Below are 25,278 nucleotides of genomic sequence, written 5' to 3'. Positions count from 1 at the left end.
CTGTAGCTCACATTAAGCCTGCAGTGTCAGTAGCATCTTAACAGTACATCAAACCCAGAATAAAAATGACAAGAGAATTCAACCGGCCTAAATAACGACTGAAGACTTTCCAAAATGCCTGCCCGCCTCTGTCAGCGACCACGTTTTACTATCGGCCTAGAATGTCAAGTTTACTACTGCCATAGAGTGTCAAAGAAGCATTGCATAAAACATGCCAATGCTCCTGTAAAAAGTGTAATATTTTTAGTTAATAGTTACGCTCATTAAACCATAACTCAACACCGTTTGACAAAGTAGGGGTGAGAGGTCGTGACCTTGAGTCCAGAGCAGCTTCCAGTGAGGGTCCGGGGACGGTAGAGATAATTCCTCCTCCCAGCCAAAGGTCATAAACACCACACCATCATAAAGCCATGTGTGTTTTTAACTGGGGCAGCTGTTCATATTAAAGGCCCAGGGACACTTGACAGGAGATAGGCAGGCTTCCACAAATCTGGGATAGCTTGTATAGATTAAAGCTATACGAAGAGTATGTTAATGGTATAATGAAATAATAATACAAAAAACAGTAACATTTTACACTATGCATACTGTGTTAAAAGTCAACTGATTGTTTTAGAAAAATAACTTGAGAAGCAACTGGTTAATTTTTAGAACACAAATGTGTGATATCAGAGTAAATTAACAAAAAGTAACCACAATGTAAACAGAGACTAAATAATAACTGAACAATTTTAAAGACACGTCATGGTGTCTTATTCTTGGATACATAGCAAAGCTAAGGTAGTGTAATCTAAAATAATAGCTAACAGCAGCTAAATTAATTTGTTGCACAACCCCTTTGACAAGCATCAAGCAGAAATGTTGGGGGAGATCAGATGCCATTCCTCAGCTTGGAAGGGAAAAGAGTCTAGGATGCTTGGAGAGCATTAGCCATTGATTGTCTTGTGGGTCATCACCAGTGCTTTGAATTGGATGCGTTGGATGCAGGCAGCAACCAGAAGCCAGGGAATGGAGCACAGAAGGCGGGAGTCATGTGAAAATGTCAGTCCAGGCGTTCTGGATCAGTTGTAGGGGTTTGAGCATGCAGGCAGACCAGCAAGGAGGGAGTTGCAATAGTCAACCTGGAGATGACTGAGGCCTGGATAAGGAGCTGGGCCGAGTCCCTGCCTGGTGAGGAAGAGTCTAAGGAATGTTACCTCTACACCAAAAGGATGCCCGAACTTTACCAATATGTAAATCCTGTCATTCTATTGTCGAGGAAGACATGTGAAGATCAGACAGCATTTATCAACAATACGCTATGTGAGCTTGCACTGTAAAATTGCCTACAGCCTGCGTAGAACTCGTCAAAACTTTGCACATCCATCCTTGGTTTTATGTAGACTGGCGCGCAGAGAGAGTGAGCTTTCTGCATACAGAACTCATTGGGAAGTGTTGCTTTATTTTCACTTTCTCTTCGCGATAAACGGTCAACATTAAATGATAAAAGTAGAAGCAAAACGAGCACAACTCAGTCCTTTAAAACAACAGTTCACCGGGTGCACGGACGTGTTTCGGCGTCAAGCCTTCAGCAGCGAGAAGAGATATAGAAGAGATATAGAGATAGCACTGAGGGCAGCCGCAGTTGAGTTGAGAGAGTGCGTCTGAAAATCGGAAGTCACTGATTTGCGTATATACATTATACGCACTACAAGGGAAGCTATCCATTATATTGAGTATGTACGTGTGTTAATAATTAATGGGTTTATGATGTTTATTATCTATTGCCTTCAGTCCTATATTGATATCTTCAACCTCTCATTCTTAATCTTGGGGAGAAAAATCTGCTTTGTACAAGATTCCAACATTCTATGTAATGACAAGCCTTACTACATTCAAAACATACCAATAGCAAACCAGACTCATTCCAACATGCCAGTCACAGTTGACCTCCAGGCGGGCCATGGTACTAGCCATGCCCAAGATGAGAGCTCATAGGCGGGGAGAGGGTGTCTGAGGTGAGTGGGTGTCTGGTTGTGGCGGTTCCAAAAGCTCCATGCGGTTCATGGCTCTGTTTTAGCCACACAGAGGGCCCTCTGAGTCTGGTAGAAGCAGTGCAGTGGTCCCTGGGCACTTGGAACATGGCATTACGGACAGGAATAACAAAAGTCTTCCAGAGAAGGCTGGGAGTCTCCCTTGTCCCCTGGTGAATATCAGTACAATACAAAAAAATGTACAAATACACATACATGCCAGGCAAATGCAAACTGTATTCACAGGTGGCTCATTATCTTGATACAGATCACAAGACATAAACGATGACCTGACCCCAATCCTGACTTGTATTGTCTGCGTGTGTTGTTGGCAAACAGGTTGAATTAGAGTTTTATATACACTCACTCACACACACACACACACACACACACACACACACACACACACACACACACACACACACACACACACACACACACACACACACACACACACACACACACACACACACACACACACACACACACTGCTTGTTCACTCATAATATTTCTCATCTCTCCATCCATCTTCCATCACCTCCCTCTTCGATCTCCATGTCTGTATGTTTAATCGTGCTTGCGTACAGAGAAGAGTACATCTAATCCATAACGCCCCTGTCCTTGGCACACACACACACACACACACAGTCAGTAATTCACTCCACTGATCATAAAATGTCCCAGAGCTTCAGTGCTCATCATTCTCAAATCGTGTGTGTGTGTGTGTGTGTGTGTGTGTGCGCGCGTGCGCGCACACGCGTTTGACAGTGCGTTAAACAGCTGTTACCTCACAGTAACTACAAAACACACAGGTACACAGACACACAGAATGGAACAGAGCCTTAATCAGTATAATTGGTAACACCTGTGAAGGAAGTAGGGAAGAGGCCCAATTTCTTTTCAATGTGGTTGCTGTGCATAGAGCCTATTAGCATGGATCACATTAGACACAACAGAGACAGGACAGCACATACAGAGAGCAGCAGACCTTGGAGGTCGTTGGTAAACAGAATGGTGAACATTGATCAACACGATTTATCATTGACCCTCAACTCTGAACACTACAGATCACCATGTTTAGATTCTTAACACAACAAGACATGTCACAGTAACACATCTGAAATGTATAAAGTTTCATGGCCGTGGATAAAAGATGTTAAATTGGAAAGAATCAGGTGTTTGTTGGGTGTCTGATATTTACTCCCTGATATCTCCCACAATGATTGTCTACAACAGTGGTTCTCAACCAGTTTCATTTTACGCTCTCAAGAGTTAAATTATTGTTAAACAGCTGCATGACTTAATTAAATAATTCTTATTTTGATCAACGTTTGCCTGGTACTATGTTACCAACATCAATACAGCATTGAATTGTGGACAAAATCGTATCCAACGACAACAAAATATTCCAAGTCTTGGGTCTGATAGTCTAAATCAAACGGTGGTTCCGTGGCTCAAATGCCGAATAAATAATGGACCTTGATATGAAAAGGGTTGAAAATTTCATTTGTCGGATAATGAACGATGGCTGGCATATTGGACAGCGTTTGTCTGGTCCTTGTTTTGTCTTGGTGAAACGTCTTGGCAAGTTGGCAAAAAGTTGTGTGAACTTTGGAAACTTGAAAACTAAAGTGAACAGATTATGGAAGGGGGGGGGGGGGGCAAAGTTTGATGGCCTTGTGTTGTGATCTGTGGATGATGCAGTCAGTGTATTATTGGATCATTGCTAAGTCTCTGAAGCCAGCCTGTCTGTCTGCCTCTTCCGCAATCTTGGAATGTTCCAGAGATGGTCTGTAATTCCAGGAAAAAAAAGAAACCTTCATTTTCCTGGTAGGCAGAAGTAAAATGGAAATTGGAAATGGTGGGAGCTGTCTTATGATGAGGCTACTGTAGGTCATTGTGGACAGAGCTTTGCACACAAACACACAGCATCAGTACAATAGTTTAGCAATTGCTTTTGCGGCTTGGCTAATACGCAGAATGGTAAACAAATGAAATGGTAAACAACAATGCAATAAATAAAACGGTATACAGGATCATGTTGACAGATGGGTGGTTCGTGAGTTGGATGAGATGTTTGTGATGACAGGGAGGGAGTGCAAACCGTTATTGAATCTGGTGGTTTTTGCATTTTGATGTTGCAATATCTGTATCTCCTCCCTGAGTCAAGCGGGGGAAAACGGTTTGAGATTGTATTTTCCTAAGGAGGGCGACAGTTTGACGCCTTGAGCTCAGATATCCTGTGAAAGGACCATATTGTAAGACATTCACAGGTGTTACCAATGATACTAATGAAGGCTCTGTTCCATTCTGGTCAGACTGAGTCAGGGTGCTGATATTGTGCATGTTGGCTCACTGGAAACACTCCCAAATGGCCCTTTACGGGTGTGTAAGTCTGAGAGTGTACAAATGGAACCAAATGGACCCGTAAGGGTCCATTTGGTTCCATTTGTACACTCTCAGGGTTATGGGGGTCGTGGAAATCTGGAACTACTGTGCTACAGTACACTAAATGGAACAGAGCCTTCATTAGTATCACTGGTAACACCTGTGAAGGAAGTGATAATATGGCTGCTGTGCATAGAGCCTATTGGCTGAGACGGAGGGTAAGGGAGTTTTGTTTGACCACCTGATAACCTATTCCTTTCCGTATCACCAGAACCATTGGAGTTAGATACCGCAGTCTTCTGTGTTACTTCACCTCCTGCCCCGAAGGCCAAACCAATCAGAGGCAAGGGAAATCGACCAATGGCGAGCCTCCTAGAGGTCCTGACCTGAAACGGGCTCTCACTTTGGGGTCAGGGGTTAAAGTTCATGGCTATAATTACAATCGGTGGTCAGGGTGTGTGTGTGGAAGTCTGTAGTTGGCTGCCCTGTGTGACATCATCATCCCTCGCCACGTGGCCCGTCAGATTAACTGGCCTGTAATCTCTTAATCCTGTTGTCAACAAGACCAGACTCTCTCTCTACTCCTCTCCTCTCCTCTCCTCTCCTCTCCTCCCCCTGTCATAACTATTTCTCTCTCCATCTGTTATCGTCAGGAATGTTTCCATGTTGAATGAGATGACACAGTTCATTCATTAAGAAATAATTAACATCCTCTGTGTCTCTCTCTCCCTCTCTCTGTGTTCCATTTGCTCTGGTCTTTGTGACCTCTTAGGTTGTCATGACCACACACACACACACACACACACACACACACACACACGCACACACGCACACACGCTATATTGCTAATGGAGCTGCTGAATGTCATGCACCCACATCTGTCATCTGCTGTCATAATGCCGGCCATGCCCCTGTATGCTGTTGCATTTATTATTTATTGTTATTGCATTGTTTATCGTTTTAGTTGTTTACCATTTCTGTTGTATTAGTTGAGCCACGAAGCAATTGCAAAACTTATTGTAATGATGCAGTCTGTTTGTGTAACTGTCCTTCAATGCCCCCAATACGCTGTATCATCCACACAAGGACGACGAGGCCATGAAGCTTCGTATATATTACATCTGTAACTCAATCTGACATGTTGGTGCAATCTAGTGGTCAAAGATCAAGGTTATGCCGTGCCGGCCACTAGATCAGCCACAGACCTATAGCTCACATGCATCACAATGTGATGGGTTGTGAGCAGTGGTGGAAAAAGTACTCAAATTCTTTACTTAAGTAAAAGTACCAATACTGAAATATAAAAATACTCTGTTATAAGTAAAAGTCCAGAATTAAAAATTTACTTGAGTAAAAGTACAAAAGTATTGGCAACAAAAATGTACTTAGAGTACCAAAAGTAAAAGTACTAAATATTTGAAAATAGCAGATCTACAAGCTCACAACGCGTCGCGACACATTTTGCTGGGGACCCCCTGGAACCCCTGGGGGTCCCCGGACCCCACTTTGAAAACCAATGCTGTAGACTATACTGTAATGAACAGTGCAGCGCCGCGAGCTGGGATCGAATCCCAAGTCCCACTCACCAGTTCGGCCAACAGCCCCCTGCGCCAAGAGAGCTAGCTAGTTCCGGCCGCTTATGAGGATGCTACGATACTATCACTATTTGACATACAGTACTGCAAAGTAAATGGGATTTAAGTGGTTTATAACATGCTTTCTGCTACAGCGAAATGCCCTTTTTTAATATGTCACGCTGTGATTGGTCTATTTTGCAGACATGCAGACTCATCCCACAATGCATTGTGAAAAGTAGTGTACAACTGATGGTCACTATCGCAAACCCTGTATGCATTGCGCTGAAAGACAAATGCCGCCATTTATGTGCGAGCAATTGTGTCATCAGCTTGACCCGGGAAGTGTCCAAAATGTGTATTTTAATTTAGCTGATGAGTTGACTATGAAGCCCTTTATAGGCAGTACGGAGTTGTGAATGAATGTGTGATTTCGGACACACAGCCAATGTGAAACAAGACCTAATATTTATGATACTATCTAGTGTAATAAAGTGTTGTTTTGTACAACAGTCGAGCTCCATGGCACAGGGACAGGAGGAGCCCTGTTGTCCTGTCCTGTCAGCCAGGTGTGACAGAGCAAGCAGCTCGTTATAGAGGCTCGTTAGGAAGGCTTGACACAGCCCGGTGAACTGTCCTGTCATGGAAGCTCATTATGGCTGTATGGACAGGCCTGGCTCGTTAACGACTCATTACAACACCTGGCTTGATAAGGCCAGGTGTCGTTCTGATGGCGAGGAAAATTAAGATGACGATGAATATGATGAAGGTGGTCTTTTCGCCAGGCTACACTCTGATTAGCGATGCGTTTAGGGATGGGACGATAATCGTCACAAAAAAATATTGTGAAATTATCCTCCGTCATACACTAGCTGCAAATTCACTTAAGCCCGCTATACTTGATCAAACGGACCTGTAAAGAGTGCATTTGGTACGCTCTCATTTCACTCTACACAAATTGTTGCGTTGCATCGCGTTGTGAGCCTGTATATCTGCTATTTTCTAAACAAACCTGCCCCATATGAAGACAAAAAAATCTAGGAAGACTAGAAATACAACAATGTTATGGTTACCTTGGGTGGTACCAAAATGTGGCTTGGCCCCTAGACTACTGGTCTTCTGTGTCTGTAATATGCTCTGTCCATATTATCTTGTGAGAGTACATAGACTAGGGTTACAGAGGTAACAGTTCCAACAGAGATTCCCAAGGCTTCCTTTCTCGGGCCACATTAACTACTTCTACCTCCGGCGGGATACCGACTCCTGAGGCATTCCAAGGCCAGCGGGGAGATCAAATCCCCCATCTGGTCCTCCCTTGGTCTGCCCCGTGGTCTCGGCCCAGCGGGATGTACCCCAAAGGCCCCTGTAGGGAGATGCCCAGGAGGCCTGTGTTTTAATGTCTTAACTTCTTGAGACTGTAGCTGTGGTTTAGAGCATGTGCCTTTTACTCTGTGATTGGTATTGTTTACGATAAAGTCCAGTGGTGGAAAGTAACTAAGTGCATTTAGTTAAGTAGTGTACGTAATTAAAATGTTGAGGTATTTGCACTTTACTTGAGAATTTCCAATTTCCAACTTTTACTTCTAGTCCACTACATCTCGTATCCAAATATTGTACTTTTACTTTTGTTACTTTAAGTACATTTCGATGCCAATACTTTTGTACTTTTACTCAAGTGATTTTTTTATTCCGGACTTTTACTGTAAAAGTCCGAGTAAAACATGTGAGTACTTTTTCCACCACTGACCAGAACCTTTCCAGGTAAAGGAGTCTCTCTTTGGGGGTGACAAAAAAGATTGACCAGTAGATTGAGAGCTTTGCCTTCTGGCTCAGCTCTCTTTTGGTCACAACAGTGCGGTACATCATAGGCGGCGGGTAATGAAGGCTATGTTATGCTGGGAAATTCTGGGAATTGTGCAAATTATATATAATATATGTGCACAGCATTATTTAGTTCATTTTTTGATAATAAATCAGTAAAATCAGGCAAAAATAAGAGTCAAATAACCTAACCCTAACCTAACCCTAACCCTATAACCGAAATAAAGTAACCAAAAACTAAAAAGAAACGAACAAAATCCGTCCAGAAACCGCATTTTCGCACGCGGCTGACCCCTAACCTTCCCAATTGTCAAGCTCATCCGCCGCCTATGCGGTACATTGAACACAGCACTGACCCTGCTTCTCCCATTGCCCTCGCTCAGGAACAAGGCCCCCCTACTCCTTCACTCGGGCTAAGGTCTCATTCACTACCTTGAGTGAGATAAGTGGATGAAGATGGATGGACGGAGTATATGTTCCAGTGACTTAGCTTAACCATGCTGTGCTTAACCCAGCTTAGCTAAGCTAACAGTAGCATTGTGAACTGAATGGCCAAACTGCTTAGCAGGCTAACCGTATAGCAATAGGTGTGACTATTTCTGTAGCTCTTAGTCTCACTTTCACCCCTTCAGCTTAACAACATGAACCTCTCTATTGTGGGCATGGCATAATGGGTGAACATTATAGCCGGATATAAGCTCACAACGTGTCACGTTGCGACACATTGTGAGCTGACTCTGAATTCCCCCCGCAGGACTAATAAGGTATACCAAAAAATAGGATGCAGTTAATTTGCGTCATCCAGGCTGAGTCACACACACACACACACACACACACACACACACACATACACACACACACTGTGTGTGTGAGTCGTCATGCTCATACATGACTAACAGGCAGCTCCTACATGATGGGTTTCTCAATGAGTTGTGTTTCCCAAAGAGAGAGAGAGAGAGAGAGAGAGAGAGAGAGAGAGAGAGAGAGAGAGAGAGAGTGTGTGTGAGTGAGAGACCCCAGGGAGAAAGAGAGAGAGAGATACAGTGGAGGACAAGTGGGAGAGAGAGAGAAAGAATGTGAGTGAATGAAAGAGGACTGTTGCCTATTCATGCAACTCATGATTGGCCCTCATTCAGTGCTCTGTGTGTGTGTGTGTGTGTGTGTGTGTGTGTGTGTGTGTGTGTGTGTGTGTGTGTGTTCGTGCGCGTGTTGTGGTTGTGAGTCTGCGTGTGTGTGTGTGTGTGTGTTGTGCTTGTGAGTCTGCGTGTGTGTGTGTGTGTGTGTTTATTGTGAGCGTGTGTGAGCGTGTATTTCTATGCATCACCTTAATTCACATCATGCATCACCTTAATTCACACCAGGACAAGTTGAAACTGGCAACATTTGTTTTATCTGTAAATGGATTGCAAGATCTTCAATCCTCCAGTGGTTTAACATTAAGCTGAGGAATCTCTTTGTGTTCTCACTTCAGTGTATCACCAACTGATGTTACCATACCCGGCTACTACACTCATCTGCTGATAAATACTACACAATAATATAGGGGTGCAAGAGTTAATCGAACTAATCTGAATAACCGATTATAAAAAGCAATCATTTAATAAAATAATTGATTAATAATTCATCCCACCTTTGGGCAAGTCATTGTAGGTGAAAAGTTTCAAAATAAATTGGAGATCGGCTATGTTCACAATTCTTCTAAGTGTGAAATAACGCTTAGGTGGTTAATACATTTGTGGCTATAAAAACGAAATATAAAAAGTGTAAAAAACAAGCTTCTCAATTATTCGATTATTCCAAAAGTTTATTAATAAGAATAATCGGTATGAAAATAACCGATAGTTATACTATACCTATACCTACAGTAATACTACTATAGGCTATAGATCTGTTGGGAATCCGGTCCAGTGAGTTTAGGATTTAAAGTGATTCAGTTAGCTTACACTCGTGTTTATTAGGATTTAAGATGTATCAAGCAGCAGTACCAGTACCACACACACATTGAATTATAAGCACACACGCCATTATTGACATGAACACACAGCAGTTGTCACAATATAGCAGGCACAGGCCAGCTAGCTCAAAGCTCTGGCACGCAATACCTTTACATAAGTCATAAAAGTTATTTAAAGGCATATTAAAGGATAGATTGACTGACTGACTGACTGAATGACTCACTCTTTCTTTCTCTCCACTCTTTCTAACTCTTGAGGTGTGTTTTCAAAGACATCCATGTGAAAACATGCACACATCCTTTATGGCAGCAGTTTTGGTGTTCAAAAACTTCCGGCAAGCTTTCTAGTAATTCCTAGCAGTGAAAACATTATCACTGTTTCGGATAACATGATGACATTGACAAAGAGGAAGAGAGAGTGTTGAGTAACTAAGTACATTTACTTATACTTATACCTATAAACTACAACAATTTTTACTCCACTACAATTATTAGAAAACTTTAGTTACTAGTTACTTTGTAGATTTGTATTATTATTACAAAACATACATCAACCACTTCAACCCTGTATACATTTCAGCCACTTGAAAATAGCTGATCTACAAGCTCACAATGCATCATGATGCGACGCAGTGTGAGCATGTAGATCTACTATTTTCAAAAGATTTGTATACACTTGAAAAGTTGAAATGGGACATTCTGTATAATTAGTACTTTCTATTTTTGGTATTATTGGGTACTATTGATACTTTTTTTTTTTTGGGTACTATTGATACTTTTTTTTTTTTTTTTCCACCACTGCAGAGCGTTCTTTCTTACTGGTTCCGACCATTAAGACCGGTGTGGTCGAGCGAGCATTGATTTGAAGAGAGAGAGACCGGCTTCGAATGGTATCAATGTATTGAATGGGAGATTATCACGTTTTATCAGACCATTGAATGGGCGAGTAGGCGACGTGTAGGCGATACACGGACCTACCCACGATTTGTCAGACCATTCATTGGGCGTAATCAGGAGCTACTGACCTACTTGGAGGCAGATCAGTCCCCACAAACAATATTTACGATTCTGTGCCTATCGGTACATAACTCCAACGGCGCTGAGTACGCTCAGGCGAACGTCGCACCGTTCAGGACCGCAACTCGGTCGCTTTAGCTCCCTCGGTGGAACTTCACGGGGCTCCAGTTCGCCTGAGACTGCGCGCCTCCGTCATGGTCCGAAACCGAAACCAAAACTGAACTATTTAAGTCATCTCCGTTGGTAGGTCAGTATGTCTTGATAACACCCAATGAATGGTTTGATAAATCGCGGGTAGGTAAGTAGGTCGCCTACTTCGCCCATTCAATGGTCTAATAAAAGGTGATAATGTCCCATTCAATGCATTGATAGCATCCGAATCAGGTGCTTTGGAATGGATACTGGATGAGCTCCGTTTATAGGGAGAGGGTGGGCGAGAGAGAGACAAGAGAGAGAGAAAGAGAGAGGGGCACAGCTGTCTTTCATATGATTTAATAAGTGGCCGTTTACAAAAACGAACGATCGGTTAAGTTGACATTTCAAGATACGGTGTGTCGTCTTGGACATGAGATTTTAGGCTGGAAACGAAAACTGCCAACTCCACCTGTTCTCCTCTGACTCCTCTGGTCTTTCAATGGATTAAAGTTACATTAGCCAGCTTGCCGATGGAAGTCTCGCGTGCTTACGGTCACCTCTCGCGCAATTATGAAGTACTATTCCACTATGCGATGAGACGAATGAAAACGGTCGCATAACGGGCATTACCAGCACTTTTTCTGCCAAGGAGGCCATGTTGAAAACGACTCTCCCACTGCCTATGCCAGCAACTTATGCTAATTCTTTAGCCGGAGATGTACTGGCACTGTAGTGAAAACATGGCTTTGGGGAATTTGTCTTTGTATACCAACCAGTGTTCTTCATGCCAAATACACACACACACACACACACACACACACACACACATTGACCCACTTACTCCCTGGGGGAGCGCGTGCGCGCGTGCGTGTGTGCACGTGTGTGTGTGTGTGTGTGTGTGTGTGTGTGAACCCCTATCCAGCTTTGTTGTCATACCAATTAACATACCAGTAAGACAGAGAGCGAGGGACAGAAAGAGGGAGATTGACTAAAGACAGACGGAGGGTAAAACTGTACACTTTAACACAGTCAGTTTATAAACCTCCACATGTTACAGATGTGGGAGAGCTTTTGTCTGTTGTCTGTGTATGCATGGGTGTTATTTGTTCTGCATGTTACCGTCTGTGCGTACGCACAGTATGTATTCAAATAGCTTTACATGGGTATGTCATGTCATCTCATGAAGTTTGTTATTTCAGGGGAGATTATGCGGGGTGGGAGCGGCTAGCTACTGTATGGGAGAGTGAAAACCAGATCTAAAGGGGGTTTATCCTTCTAATAAAGGTAGATTAATGTCTCTTTCTACTTCCTGGAGTCTTGTATGTTGCAGTACTGTGACTCAGAGCCTCTTGCTTGATGACCAAAAGCCTACTATCTCCCTCAGCCAAGGTGCAATTCCCCTTTAGGCGAGTGGTTAAGATGACGATCGCTTTCCACGCGGGAGACCCGGGTTCGATTCCCGGGTGTTACATATATGTGGTATACTGACTGTATGCTATTGTCTGTTTTCAGGAGTGTTTTTAATTCCCTACCTGCTGATCGTCTTCGTTGGAGGGATTCCCATATTCTTCCTGGAGATCGCTCTGGGACAGTTCATGAAAGCAGGAAGTATCAATGTCTGGAACATCGCTCCCCTGTTTAAAGGTACAACATACGCGCACACACGCACGTGCACACGCACACGCACACACACAAAATGTGTTAGTATAGCATCAAAATCCGTTGAACCACTTTAATCCCATTTACATTGGCTATTTGCCAAAATAAATCTTGAGCATTTTTGAAAAGCATGGAATATTTTAACACTTTACAACACACATCTTGTATGGGGGTCTCTGGCACAAAATATTTTCACCAAATACACATTCATTTGGGGGTCCTTGACATGAAAAGGTTTGAGAACCACTGGCCCTGGACATGAACTCTCACCTTAAAACAGACACATGACTAAATGTCATATGGTCAGGGTGGAGTGGAGTGTTTAATGTAGATGTGAGAGTGTATATATAGTGATAACAGTCTTTATAAATGTACTTTATAAAGTGATAACATGGTGTGAATGTACAGTAGTCAGGTGTGTACGTGTCATATGTCACATGATACACACACACATACACCACGTCTACTGGAAAACTACCAGCCTGTTATCAAACTGATACAAGGTTCAGCATGTGTGATAACAACCTGCCCACACACACACACACACACACACACACACACACACACACACACACACACACACACACGCACACGCACACGCACACACACACACACACACACACGTGGAAAAAGTACTATTTTGTTTTACTTAAGTAAAAGTTCGGAATTCAAAATTTACTTGAGTAAAAGTACAAAAGTATTGGCATCAAAATGTACTTAAAAGTACCAAAAGTAAAAGTACTCATTATGCAGAATGTCCCATTTCAAGTTTTCAAAATGTATAAAAATCTTTTGAAAATAGCAGATCTACAAGCTCACAATGCGTCGCATTGTGAGTTTGTAGATCGAGCTAGAGTGAGCTTGTAGATTTTCAAATAGCCAAAATAGAGCATTAGTGGTTAATGTATGTTTTGTAATAATAATCAAAATCTACAAATGTAACTAGTAACTAAAACTGTCAAATAATTGTAGTGAAGTAAAAGTACAATATTTGCCTCTGAGATGTAGCGGAGTAGAAGTAAAAGTATTGAAAATTGGAAAATATTCCAGTAAAGTAAAAATACCTCAAAATTGTACTTAAGTACAGTACTTGAGTAAATTTACTTAGTTACTTTACACCACTGTCCACAACTCCACGTAGAAGAAAATGGTACAAGGACACAAATATCGAAGGTTCAGTAGGTGAAAACATTTTCTGGTCCCCCAAATTAATTGGCCATTAAAAGCTGTCGAGTATTATCAGCATAACAATGACAGGAGAGCTTGTGAGCAGAGAGAGTACAGTAGAGTGTCATTAATGTTGAAATAAATCCACCTGTAGGGTGTCGACAGATGAAGCTGTGGCTTTAACAGAGGTGAGGGGGTCCGCAGCCGCTAATAATGACCCCTGAGACCCTCCCGAGTTCCAGAGTCTGATCCAAGGACACTCCAGGGTGTCCAGTGTCCTGCTGGGTTTCTCTGAACCTTGCGTCTCCTAAGGTCCTGCTGCTATCTTTATGCGGTCACATGTGTTTTATTTCTGTCTTAACGGTTTGACTTCCAGGTCAGCTTTACACCCAGTTACACACTAACACTACCTGGGAGCTACCCTTTATAACCACGGTCTACTGGGAGCTGCCCAGTAGGCTCTATGCACAGCAGCCATGTTGGAAAGAAATTGGGCCTTCACAGGTGTTACCAATGATACTAATGAAGGCTCTGTTCCATTCTGGTCAGGGTGCTGATATTGTGCATGCTGGCTCACTAGAATTTGGTTCCCAAATGCCCCCTTATGGTGGGTGTGTAACTCTGAGAGTGTACAAATGGAACCAAATGGACCCGTAAGGGTCCATTTGGTTCCATGGTTCCATTTGTACACTCTCAGAGTTATGGGGGTCCTTGAAAATAAGACAACCACTGTGCCACACTAAATGGAACAGAGCCTTAATTAGTATCATTGGTAACACCTGTGAAGGAAGGAAGGGCCCAATTCATTCCCAATATGGCTGCTGTGCATAGAGCCTATTGGTCACTGGGAGCTGACCAGTGCAACCACAGTCTTTTATTGTTGGTCACTGGGAGCTGACCAGTACAACCACAGTCTTTTTATTGTTGACTCGTACATCCAGTAAAAGTTAGTTAGAACGTTAGTGTAAGTTGATTAGTTTGCTGGTTTGTGTGTCTGTGAGATTACCAAGAGCGTTTGTTGGTGAATCACAGCATGACAGAGAACAGCATTCTTTTATAACAGTGCAAGCGTCAAGATGACAAACAGAAACGGATGTTTCTGTTCATCTGAAACATCGTCATCAGAAACTGATGGCAACATGTGTTCAACAGGGGACTCAAATCATGGTTAAAATCAAATCAAACAGTGCTCACATGAATAGATTCTGACTGGTTATTGGAACGACTACAGTATGTTGCTTTTGTTTCACATTGGGTCGGATTTTGATTATCTTTAATTATTTTGTATTTGAGTGGGTTTTAGATTAGTATTATTCTATTGGAAAAGCCTCCTGTGGACAGGTGTTTTAAATTAGCACTTGTGCTACAACGCTCAAAACAATGCATGTGGTTGCTTTGTCCAATGTAATAGGCTCTATGCACAGCAGCCATTTTGGAGAGAAATTGGGCCTCTTCTTACTTCCTTCACAGGTGTTACCAATGATACTAATGAAGGCTCTGTTCCATTCTGGTCAAACAGAGGCAGGGTGCTGATATTGTGCATGTTGGCTCACTAGAAACACTAGTGGGTCTCAAAGTGTAGGTCCAGGGACCCTCATGGTTCCTTGAGGGGGTGTAACTCTGAGAGTGTACAAATGGAACCAAATGGACCCTCCCGGGTCCATTTGGTTCCATTTGGCTCTCAGAGTTCCTTGAAATTAAAGTTAAAGTTTGAGAACCACTGTGCTACACTAAATGGAACAGAGCCTTCATTAGAATCATTGGTAACACCTGTGAAGGAAGTAAGGAAGGGGCCCATTTTTTGTCCAATATGGCTGCTGTGCATAGAGTCTATTGTGATGCGTGTCCATGTCAAACAAAGTCAACATAAACGTAAACATTGTTGCCATGATAGAAAGTAACATTACTACCTTTTAGAACAAATGTGACTTTATGTTATGTATGTGATTGAGCAGATAGTCAAACCTACCTGTCTAAAGCAACATAAAACAAAAAAATGTATCTAAATAACAGAAACATGTGAACAAGTAACAAACATACAGTACAGTAGCTACATAGTCAACTTGCATCCATCGAATAAAGGTGACAAGAAGAGTGTAGGATGTGTATGTGGAGTGTTGTCCAGGGTGTTTCACGGGAGGCCTCGACCAGCCTCCCTGTGTTTAGCTGATCTAAGTGAGCAGGGAGGGTTTTAGTGTAGGGGTGGGTCATGTCCTGAAGGTATGCGGGTGCCATGCCTTTAGTTGTGACAGTGCCTTGTGACGATGTCTGCTGTTCATTGTCATTGTTTCAGTGCTCTGAATTGACTAAACATTGAACATTCTCAACTCATTTCTGAATGACAAGAGAGCACTCAGAGTTCACTCTCTCTGAACTCTTTATTGAACTTTAACCCATTAATGCATCTGTGTCATTTTTAGATTTGAGCTAAAAAAAAGCATTATTTTACACTTTGGCTATTCAAAAATAGCAGATCTACAAGCTTGTAGCGTGGCACTCGGGGGAGTGCCACGCTACAAGCTTGTAGATCTGCTATTTTTGAAAAGTTGTGAAAATGTGTGCAAATCTGTGAATATATATACAGTATATTATTTTAAAGCGAACATTTTTAACTCAAATCTTTGCTTCTGGGGGTCCCTGGAACCAAATATTTTCAGATGGGGGTCCGCGGCCAAATACATATGATTTTGGGGGTCCTTGACAATTATGAAAAAGTTTGAGAACCACTGATATAGCAACACACGTTTTTTTTGTTGTGAACTGTTGGGATTTAGAAGACATTTGTTGAATTGGCTTACAGTACAGTGAGCGTATGCTGACAAACAATTCTGTTGTTATTTTCCTCTCCAGGTCTGGGTTATGCATCCATGGTCATCGTGTTTTTTTGTAACACCTACTACATCATGGTCCTGGCCTGGGGTTTCTACTATTTCATCAAGTCCTTCAACTCCACCCTGCCCTGGTCCACCTGCACCAACCCGTGGAACTCGGTCAACTGCATCGAGAGCTTTCGCCACGACGTCTGTAAGAACGGCACCCTGGTGAACAGCACGCTGGTCAACGCCACCCTCCCTCCCAACATGACCTGCGAGGACCTCGCCCACGCACGCTCGCCCATCATCGAATTCTGGGAGTGAGTTCCTGCTTCTGTTCTTTTGTGTGGTGTTGTGTTTATTTAGTTTTGTGCTCAATAATTGTAATGACTTAAGCACCGTATTTCATCGTATGACAAATAGCGAAAATAGCTCATCAATTTTGTTTTACTATTTTTGAAACCTTGACCTTCTGTCTTGTCAAGTCCAAATAAAAATAAATGAACCGAAAAATGTAGTTTAAATGGTTCTAGTGTCACGATTCTTCTTCAGGTCCGTGCAACAAAAGCCTTCCCCCATTGGCTGTAGTGCCAAAACTGCCAGCCAACACGCATGCACGCACACGCGCACGCACGCAAACACACACACACACACACACACACACACACACACACACACACACACACACACACACACACACACACACACACACACACACACACACACACACACACACACACACACACACACACACACACACACACACACACACACACACACACACACATATGCTGCTATCTTTACACAGTCACATGTGTTTTATTTTTGTCTTACAGTATGATTACCTGGTCAGATATACACAGGGTTACGTAGTAACAGTGGCATAGCTGTAGACGGTGCAGCCACACTGGAGCCCGTTTGGCGCCTGTGAGGTGGGGGGGGGGGGCTTGTGCCCACCTGTGGTATGCTGGGGGCGGAGGTCGCACGGGTGCCCACTGGGTGGGGGTTTCGTGCCCACCTGTGATATGCTGGGGCGGAGGTCGCGCGGTTGCCCGCGGGGTGGGGGTTCCGTGCCCACCTGTGGTATAGTGGGGCGGAGGTCGCACAGGGTGCCCGTGGGGTGGGGGTTCCGTGCCCACCTGTGGTATGTCGCCGGGTGGAGAATGGGCCCTTTGCGAGTGAGTCAGAGTGCCGGTGACAGACACTTCATTGACCAGAATAACCTAAAACACAAATCTAAAATGCACCATCATTTAAGAGTCTGCACATGTATGGGATTGGTGATTTCTTGTATCTCTCAGTTTAGCTTTTTGAAATGTCCAGTGTGTTTGCGTTCCTTGTTTGGCGACCAGAGATCTCCTTCCTGAGGCGGGGAAGACGGTTTCTGAAGTTTCTGGCAAAGTCGAGGCGCAGTTCAGTGCGACTCTCTGCTAATCGGGTCACTGTTATGACCATCAGATTTACAACGCACTTTAGTTACTTCACGTCCGTGAACTTCACGGACATGAAGTTCACGTCCGTGGGATGACTGTCTATTTGCGGTGCTGTGTCACATGTACAGTATGTGTACATGTACAATTGAAACCACAACCACTTAAACCCTACATCGTCTGTGCCGGGTGGAAACGCGCCTTCGAATCGCGTTTCAAGCTTGCGGATGTGCTACTTTTGATGCTTTTGTGTGACGCTGTAGTGTGATCAAGTAGGGCGTTAATTTATGAAAAAAACAGAAAAGGTTAAAATATGGAGATAAGAGGTTTCTGCCCGGACAGCAGCGATATACTTGGTTAACTGGAGTCCCCCCAGGGCATATAGACTTAGTTACTGCATTGGCCACTGCTGTTCATTAGAGCCATGCGTCTACGCTGCCACCATTTGGCCACCAGGGGCAATCTGTGCCTCCTGATGTGTTTGTGTATATATGTCTATTGAAGCAGGTGCATTGTAATGCACAAAGTCTCGTGTCTATGCCCCAAGGCAGGGCTATATATGTCTATTGAAGCAGGTGCATTGTAATGCACAAAGTCTCGTGTCTATGCCCCAAGGCAGGGCTCTATGCTAGGCCCCCTGCTGTTTTCACTCAGCTTCATCATCTTGTCATGACGTCAGTAGAAGTGATTTATCCTCAATTGACCGAGAGATTTTTCTCTCCTCTCCTCTCCTCTCCTCTCCTCTCCTCTCCTCTCCTCTCCTCTCCTCTCCTCTCCTCTCCTCTCCTCTCCTCTCCTCTCCCCTCCCCTCCCCTCCCCTCCTCTCCTCTCCTCTCCTCTCCAGGCGCAAGGTGTTGAACATCTCAGATGGTTTGGATGATCCCGGGGAGATGAACTGGGAGATGTGTGGGTGTCTGGTGGCTGTTTGGATCATGGTGTACTTCTGCGTGTGGAAGGGAGTCAAGTCTACCGGCAAGGTAATGCACGTGCACACACACGCACGCACGCACGCACGCACGCACGCACACACACGCACACACACACGTGTGGGTCATCTGACACATAGCATCATATGTATAGCTACAGGTCTAAAGGCCAGGGGTCGTTCACGAGCAGGCTAAAGATAGACCACAACTATGTTTGTGTGTGGTGTGTGTGTTACTGTATATCCCTCGTCGTTCACAACATTTCTCCATTTCTCCAAACATAGAGAGAGAGAACAAACATAGAGAGAGAAAACAAACAGAGAGAGAGAGAGAGAGAGAGAGAGATCTACAAGCTCACAACACATTGCATCGTGATACAATGTGTGTATAAAATAGGGCTTATACATTTTAAGTAGTTAACCACATTAATCAAATAAGTACCGGTAGATTATGAAAATACTTTTTTTTTTGCATCGTTTCGTTGATATATAAAAATATATACATTTTAAAAAGTGCTTCTTGATCTTGATTATTCGATTAATTGAAAGTGTTACTGAAAAATATAGGGAGTTGCAGCCCTAAGGAATATCAGATATTCCAAATATTCCTGATGAGAAGCGTACAATACTCTACGTTAGAGATGGAGATATAGAGGAGAAGGTTGAGGGGAGAGAGAGAATAGTGTGATGACTCATACTTGGACTACTTGCTATACTTTGCTACAACCCTCCTGCCACTGCATTGACTTTTTTATCAATGACTGTAGCTGTGGAGACACTAAATCAACACCAAACAACATCTACTGTACAAAACAAAACGTCATCCTGGATAACAAAACGACTTCTGATGCCAGCACTGACTCAACACCGACTCCAAGGCTAAACCAGAGACTGTTTTTCTGTCGGGCCGTTTCAAGTTTGACAGACCACATGTTTTATTTCATCTTTTATTGAGTCAGTTGGAACTTTTGCGTTGATTTGTTTCGTTTTGGCAACATCATTGTGGCTCACATTAAATTAACCCATTAAGACCGGGAACGCATCTGTGTGTCATTTTAAGATTTCTTTTGCTATTAAAAAATAGCAGATATGTAAGCTTGTAGATCTGCTTTTTTTGGAAAAATCGTGACAATTAGAGCAAATCTTTTGAATAAGATATTTTTTACATTTTTAACTCAAATCTTTGCTTCTGGGGGGGTCCCTGGAACAACATATTTTGAGATGGGGTCCGCGGCCAAATGCATATCATTTTGGGTGGTCCTTGACATGAAAAAAGTTTGAGGACCACTGATATTATAGCAACATACGTTTAAAAAAAAAACTGTTGTTTAGAAGACATTTGTAGAATCCCCATAAGCAAAGATTTGAGTTACAAATGTTCGCTTTAAAACGTATTCAAAGATTTGTAGAAATTGTCACGATTTTTCAACAAATAGCAGATATACAAGCTCATGAGCTTGTATATCTGTATATTGTATATTTTTTGAATAGCCAAATAAATCTTAAAATGACACAGATACATTCCCGGTCTTAATGGGTTAATGGGAAAGACTGTTTGTAAATCGAAAGACCAGTACGGCCATGACCGTGAATGACCTTGGTCCTGATTATCAAGCTGGAGCCACTTAGAGGGTAAATGTCATTCTGGTGGACCTCTTCAAGCACAGGTTCAGGGCTGGGCCAGTTTCTGAAGAATAAGTAATAAGTTACTCATCACAATCAGAATCAACTGTAGGTGTGTGGGTAAAATTAGTTTTTGTCCAAGCTCCATCTTTTTTTGGCGTTTTCAGAAAGAGAAAAGGGGGGGCAGGGAGAGCAAGGAGGGAAAGAAAATCTTAACAGTAAAAGAAAAACATGTCAGGGAGAGGCAAAAATCGAAGATATCTACTATTTACTTTGGCGAGAGGGCGCATCCTTAAAAAGAACAAATCTGCAAGCTAACATTGTGTCACGTTGCAGTGTGTCGATTGCTTGTAGATCTGTTCTTTTTCGCATGTGAGGCTGTGATAGCCTCCTACTTTATAGTGTAACTTGTTGGTTTAATGATGGTCCATCTTGGTCAAAAACTAATCACGTTCATTGTAGCTTTGTAGCTCACTTGGAATAATAAATGTTATGGCATTACTGTTTTGGCAGTTGTATTACGTTACACTACTAGTAGACTGAAAGAACGAGCCCAATCGATGGTCTTGAAGGGCGGAGCCAAACCCAGGCGCTGGATTCCAGCGCCTGGGTTTGGAGCACTCTGATTGGTTAGGAGATAACAAGGTCCTAAGACCAGCGTTCCTGCAGGGTTCTCCCAGGCTTTTTTTCTTTTGAAACAAAAAAAAAAGGCATGGGTTTCCGAGGCTACACTACTAGTTACTGGGGAAAGTAATAATATTGCAGTTATTGAGTATGTTACTTAGTAAATAGTTACTGCCCAGCACTGCACAGGCCTGGAGGTCAACCTGCCATCAGGGGGGAAGGTTCGCCTTTCAAGGAAAGGTTTTACATTTCCTTGAAGTGCCAAATCAAACAGATATCTGATATGTCATCATTTGTTCCCTCAAGCCTTTTGTTTTTTTTAGCAATCTGTAGACACATGCAGTTGATAGACTCTAAAGTCGACATCACGTACGACGGATGAAGACCACCTCGGTTGAAACATGTTAAACCAATAACCTATCATCAGTCTAAACATTATAATATCAAAAAATAAATAAATTATGTACATTGAAACTATACACACACTTAGGATGCCAGGTCAACAATGACCTGGCATCTGTCTAAATAAAATGCTATCTAAATTACATTTTAACGTTTGCATAAGACTGCATGGTCGTCAAGGCTCAAACATTTAAAACAAAACTATTATATATTAATATTAATGAATTTGTATTGGGTGTTATCTGAGTAGATAGAAAGGTGTTTTTTATTATCTCCTGGAATAGAGAGAGAGAGAGAGAGAGAGAGAGAGAGAGGACCTCTGAAAGTCTTACTAAAGAAATGTAACTTAACGTGCTTTACGACACGTCATTGCCATTCACATGGCCGTCGCATGTGCATTTTGCACGCATATTCACGTCATGTACTTTCTGTACCATGAAATTATAAACCGGTTTCTGCACATACCTAGGGATGTATGCAGCACTCCTTAAATGATCTGGAATGTACCCTTCTAACAATACAGGTCGAGTTATTTGCATATTGAAACAGATTTGAAATGTCAAACATGTCAAGCCTCTGACGTTTTTACATGTAGTTCATCATGCAACATGTGTGTGTTCCGCTCTCAAGTTCTTCTTATGGAGGCCATCACCCCTGCCCACACACACGCGTTAAAGTATATTTAAGTTAATGTAAATATATATTAAGTTCTAAATAAAAACGGGTTTCACTCCCACTTTATGTTGCATCTCTTTTTCCCCGTAACAATATAATATCTATTCCAAGTTTTATTAGCCTTTGGTCAGGAGGTTAAACTGTAAACAAAATTCTTATTCTCTTCATTACACGTGAGAGTCGGTTATTTACTTTATAAACGTTTAATCGTGTGAGGGACTCGCTTGCGCTGATCTTCAATTTGTAGATCAGCGCAAGGCTACTTTTACTTTTAGTACTTAAGTAATTTTTTATGTCAACTAGTTGATGTCAACTACTAGTTAACAAGTAGGCCAGGCAAAGAGGAAGGGTAGTGTTTCCTGAAGAGGTGGGTTTTCAGCCTGCGGCGAAAGATCAGCTGATGCTCGTTGACGCTCGTTAATCAAAGCAATTATGCCTCTGCACTCTCAAATAGGCCTACATCTAATCTAAGATGGTTTACATGGTATTATACTGTATCTGGTATTATAGATTTTTTTGAGCTGATGGAAATAACTAGGCTGCACTTGGTTGGTAAAGTCCAGATGACAAGAATATGAGGTTTGTGGAATTTATAGTCATGCAGTGTTATATTATATTATATTTGTTATATTAGTGTCTATCTGTCCTCTGAAACAATGGGTTTATAGTTAGTGAGAACTTCACTTCTCCCTTAAGCTTGCACAAATGTATTTATTTGTGTGTACAAAGCACTTTGTAATTGTTTTTTAAAGTGCTTTATAAAGTTAGTTTAAACTAAAGATGATGGCCAATGTTGATGATACATGAGAAAAGAACATTAATAATGTATCATATTGATATCATATGCCCAACATCATGTATTGTATTGTGAAATTAGTGTATCTTGACACCCCTAACCCTCCCCATGATCCCTGTCCGGTGTTTTGCTTTCCACATTGATTAGAACATTACTGTAGTCAGTCTTGCTAAATGCACAGTGTAGTATCTGTAGTAGTGGTAGCAGAATGGATAGTGTTCTCAACTTACATGTGGGAAACCCATTGAATCCTGTTCAGATTGAAGAAAGTTGAGTATTTGGTGACCAGTGGTCAGAGCTGGCCCTGAGGAATTTGATGCCTATAGGCAGCATTTTACCTGGTGCCCCCCCATAGCCTATTATTTATTAATAAACAAGGCTATTTCACAAACACAAATAACTAGGACACCGTGTAAATTACAAAAGCTAAATTACAATTCACAATTTTGGCATTTAGCAGATGTGATTTACAGTAAGCAAGATAAACTCAGTAATCTAGGATCATAGATAAACCAATAACCTATCATCAGTCTAAACATTATAATATCAAAAAATAAATAAATGATGTACATTGAAACTATACACACACTTAGGATGCCAGGTCAACAATGACCTCATCTGTCTAAATAAAATGCTATCTAAATTACATTTTAACATTTGCATAAGACTGCATGGTCGTCAAGGCTCAAACATTTAAAACAAAACTATTATATATTAATATTAATGAATTTGTATTGGGTGTTATCTGAGTAGATAGAAAGGTGTTTTTTATTATCTCCTGGAATAGAGAGAGAGAGAGAGAGAGAGAGAGAGAGAGGACCTCTGAAAGTCTTACTAAAGAAATGTAACTTAACGTGCTTTACGACACGTCATTGCCATTCACATGGCCGTCGCATGTGCATTTTGCACGCATATTCACGTCATGTACTTTCTGTACCATGAAATTATAAACCGGTTTCTGCACATACCTAGGGATGTATGCAGCACTCCTTAAATGATCTGGAATGTACCCTTCTAACAATACAGGTCGAGTTATTTGCATATTGAAACAGATTTGAAATGTCAAACATGTCAAGCCTCTGACGTTTTTACATGTAGTTCATCATGCAACACGTGTGTGTTCCGCTCTCAAGTTCTTCTTATGGAGGCCATCACCCCTGCCCACACACACGCGTTAAAGTATATTTAAGTTAATGTAAATATATATTAAGTTCTAAATAAAAACGGGTTTCACTCCCACTTTATGTTGCATCTCTTTTTCCCCGTAACAATATAATATCTATTCCAAGTTTTATTAGCCTTTGGTCGGGAGGTTAAACTGTAAACAAAATTCTTATTCTCTTCATTACACGTGAGAGTCGGTTATTTACTTTATAAACGTTTAATCGTGTGAGGGACTCGCTTGCGCTGATCTTCAATTTGTAAATCAGCGCAAGGCTACTTTTACTTTTAGTACTTAAGTATTTTTTGATGCCAATACTTAAAAAAAAAAAAAGCTTTGTCAGCTTGTAGATCAGTCCCTTTTGAAGAGTGTTGATGTATTCCGTCAGTTTCCGGTTGCCTTTTATGGTCTTAAATGGGACATATGGAGCAATGCAAATGATTCTCCACGTGAACACACCTCTGACTGTCACACAAAAATGAGGCGATACACACATATAAGAGATTTACACACCGGTTGGCACGCACCGACACACGTCCGTTTGTGCTTATCGAAAATACACACCCCTTTAGTCACTTTATTTAGGCACTATTTACGAACATCTTAATGAATTAGGCACAAATATGTATATTTTTCTATTATTAAAAAAAAATAAAAATTGACTGGGTCGTTCACACTCGCTGTGCGTTGATGGCTTGTTAACGACCGTCATTGATTCTAAATCAAGTAACACCTTGTGTTACTTGATTTGAATCCTTTGTATCCTTTGAAATAGAGAGGGGTCATTGACCACTGTTCTGCTGTACTAAAAAGGTATATAAAAACGGACTATTTCATCAATTGAAAATTGCATGACCCTCCCTTGGATTTAAAGTAAAATGAGCTGACCCTCCCTTGGACTAAAATTAGAAAGGCATGACCCTCCCCTATTTTCCTCCAGGGACCCCCTTCTGTAAATTTCGACTGGTCCCTAAGTTGACTGTTGAACAAGCGCTGACAACGCAGTCCGCCACGCAGCATTACTTTTCTGTGTGCATAACGTCGTAGTTGCGTTCCGCGGCACTCAAAACTATCACCTTCTGTATGCTCACACACACTGAC

The 25,278-nt window shown here is 42.1% G+C and overlaps 1 protein-coding gene across 1 annotated transcript in view; it reads left to right on the top strand.

Annotated features, from left to right (window-relative positions):
* The window catches only part of slc6a8 (solute carrier family 6 member 8), a 61,746-nt gene that overhangs the window by 14,823 nt on the left and 21,645 nt on the right, over nt 1–25,278 (top strand). The window contains exons 2-4 of the mRNA XM_084069317.1: nt 12,414–12,545; nt 16,578–16,860; nt 18,815–18,947. Of these exons, the coding sequence (XP_083925443.1) occupies nt 12,414–12,545; nt 16,578–16,860; nt 18,815–18,947 (548 nt within the window). The remainder of the gene's footprint in view (nt 1–12,413; nt 12,546–16,577; nt 16,861–18,814; nt 18,948–25,278) is intronic.

The sequence above is a fragment of the Gymnoscopelus microlampas genome (genome assembly GCF_963454915.1).
Source record: "Gymnoscopelus microlampas genome assembly, chromosome: 10".
Taxonomy (NCBI): domain Eukaryota; kingdom Metazoa; phylum Chordata; class Actinopteri; order Myctophiformes; family Myctophidae; genus Gymnoscopelus; species Gymnoscopelus microlampas.
Note: the sequence above shows the minus strand (reverse complement) of the source record. Positions and strands in the feature narration are given on the sequence as shown.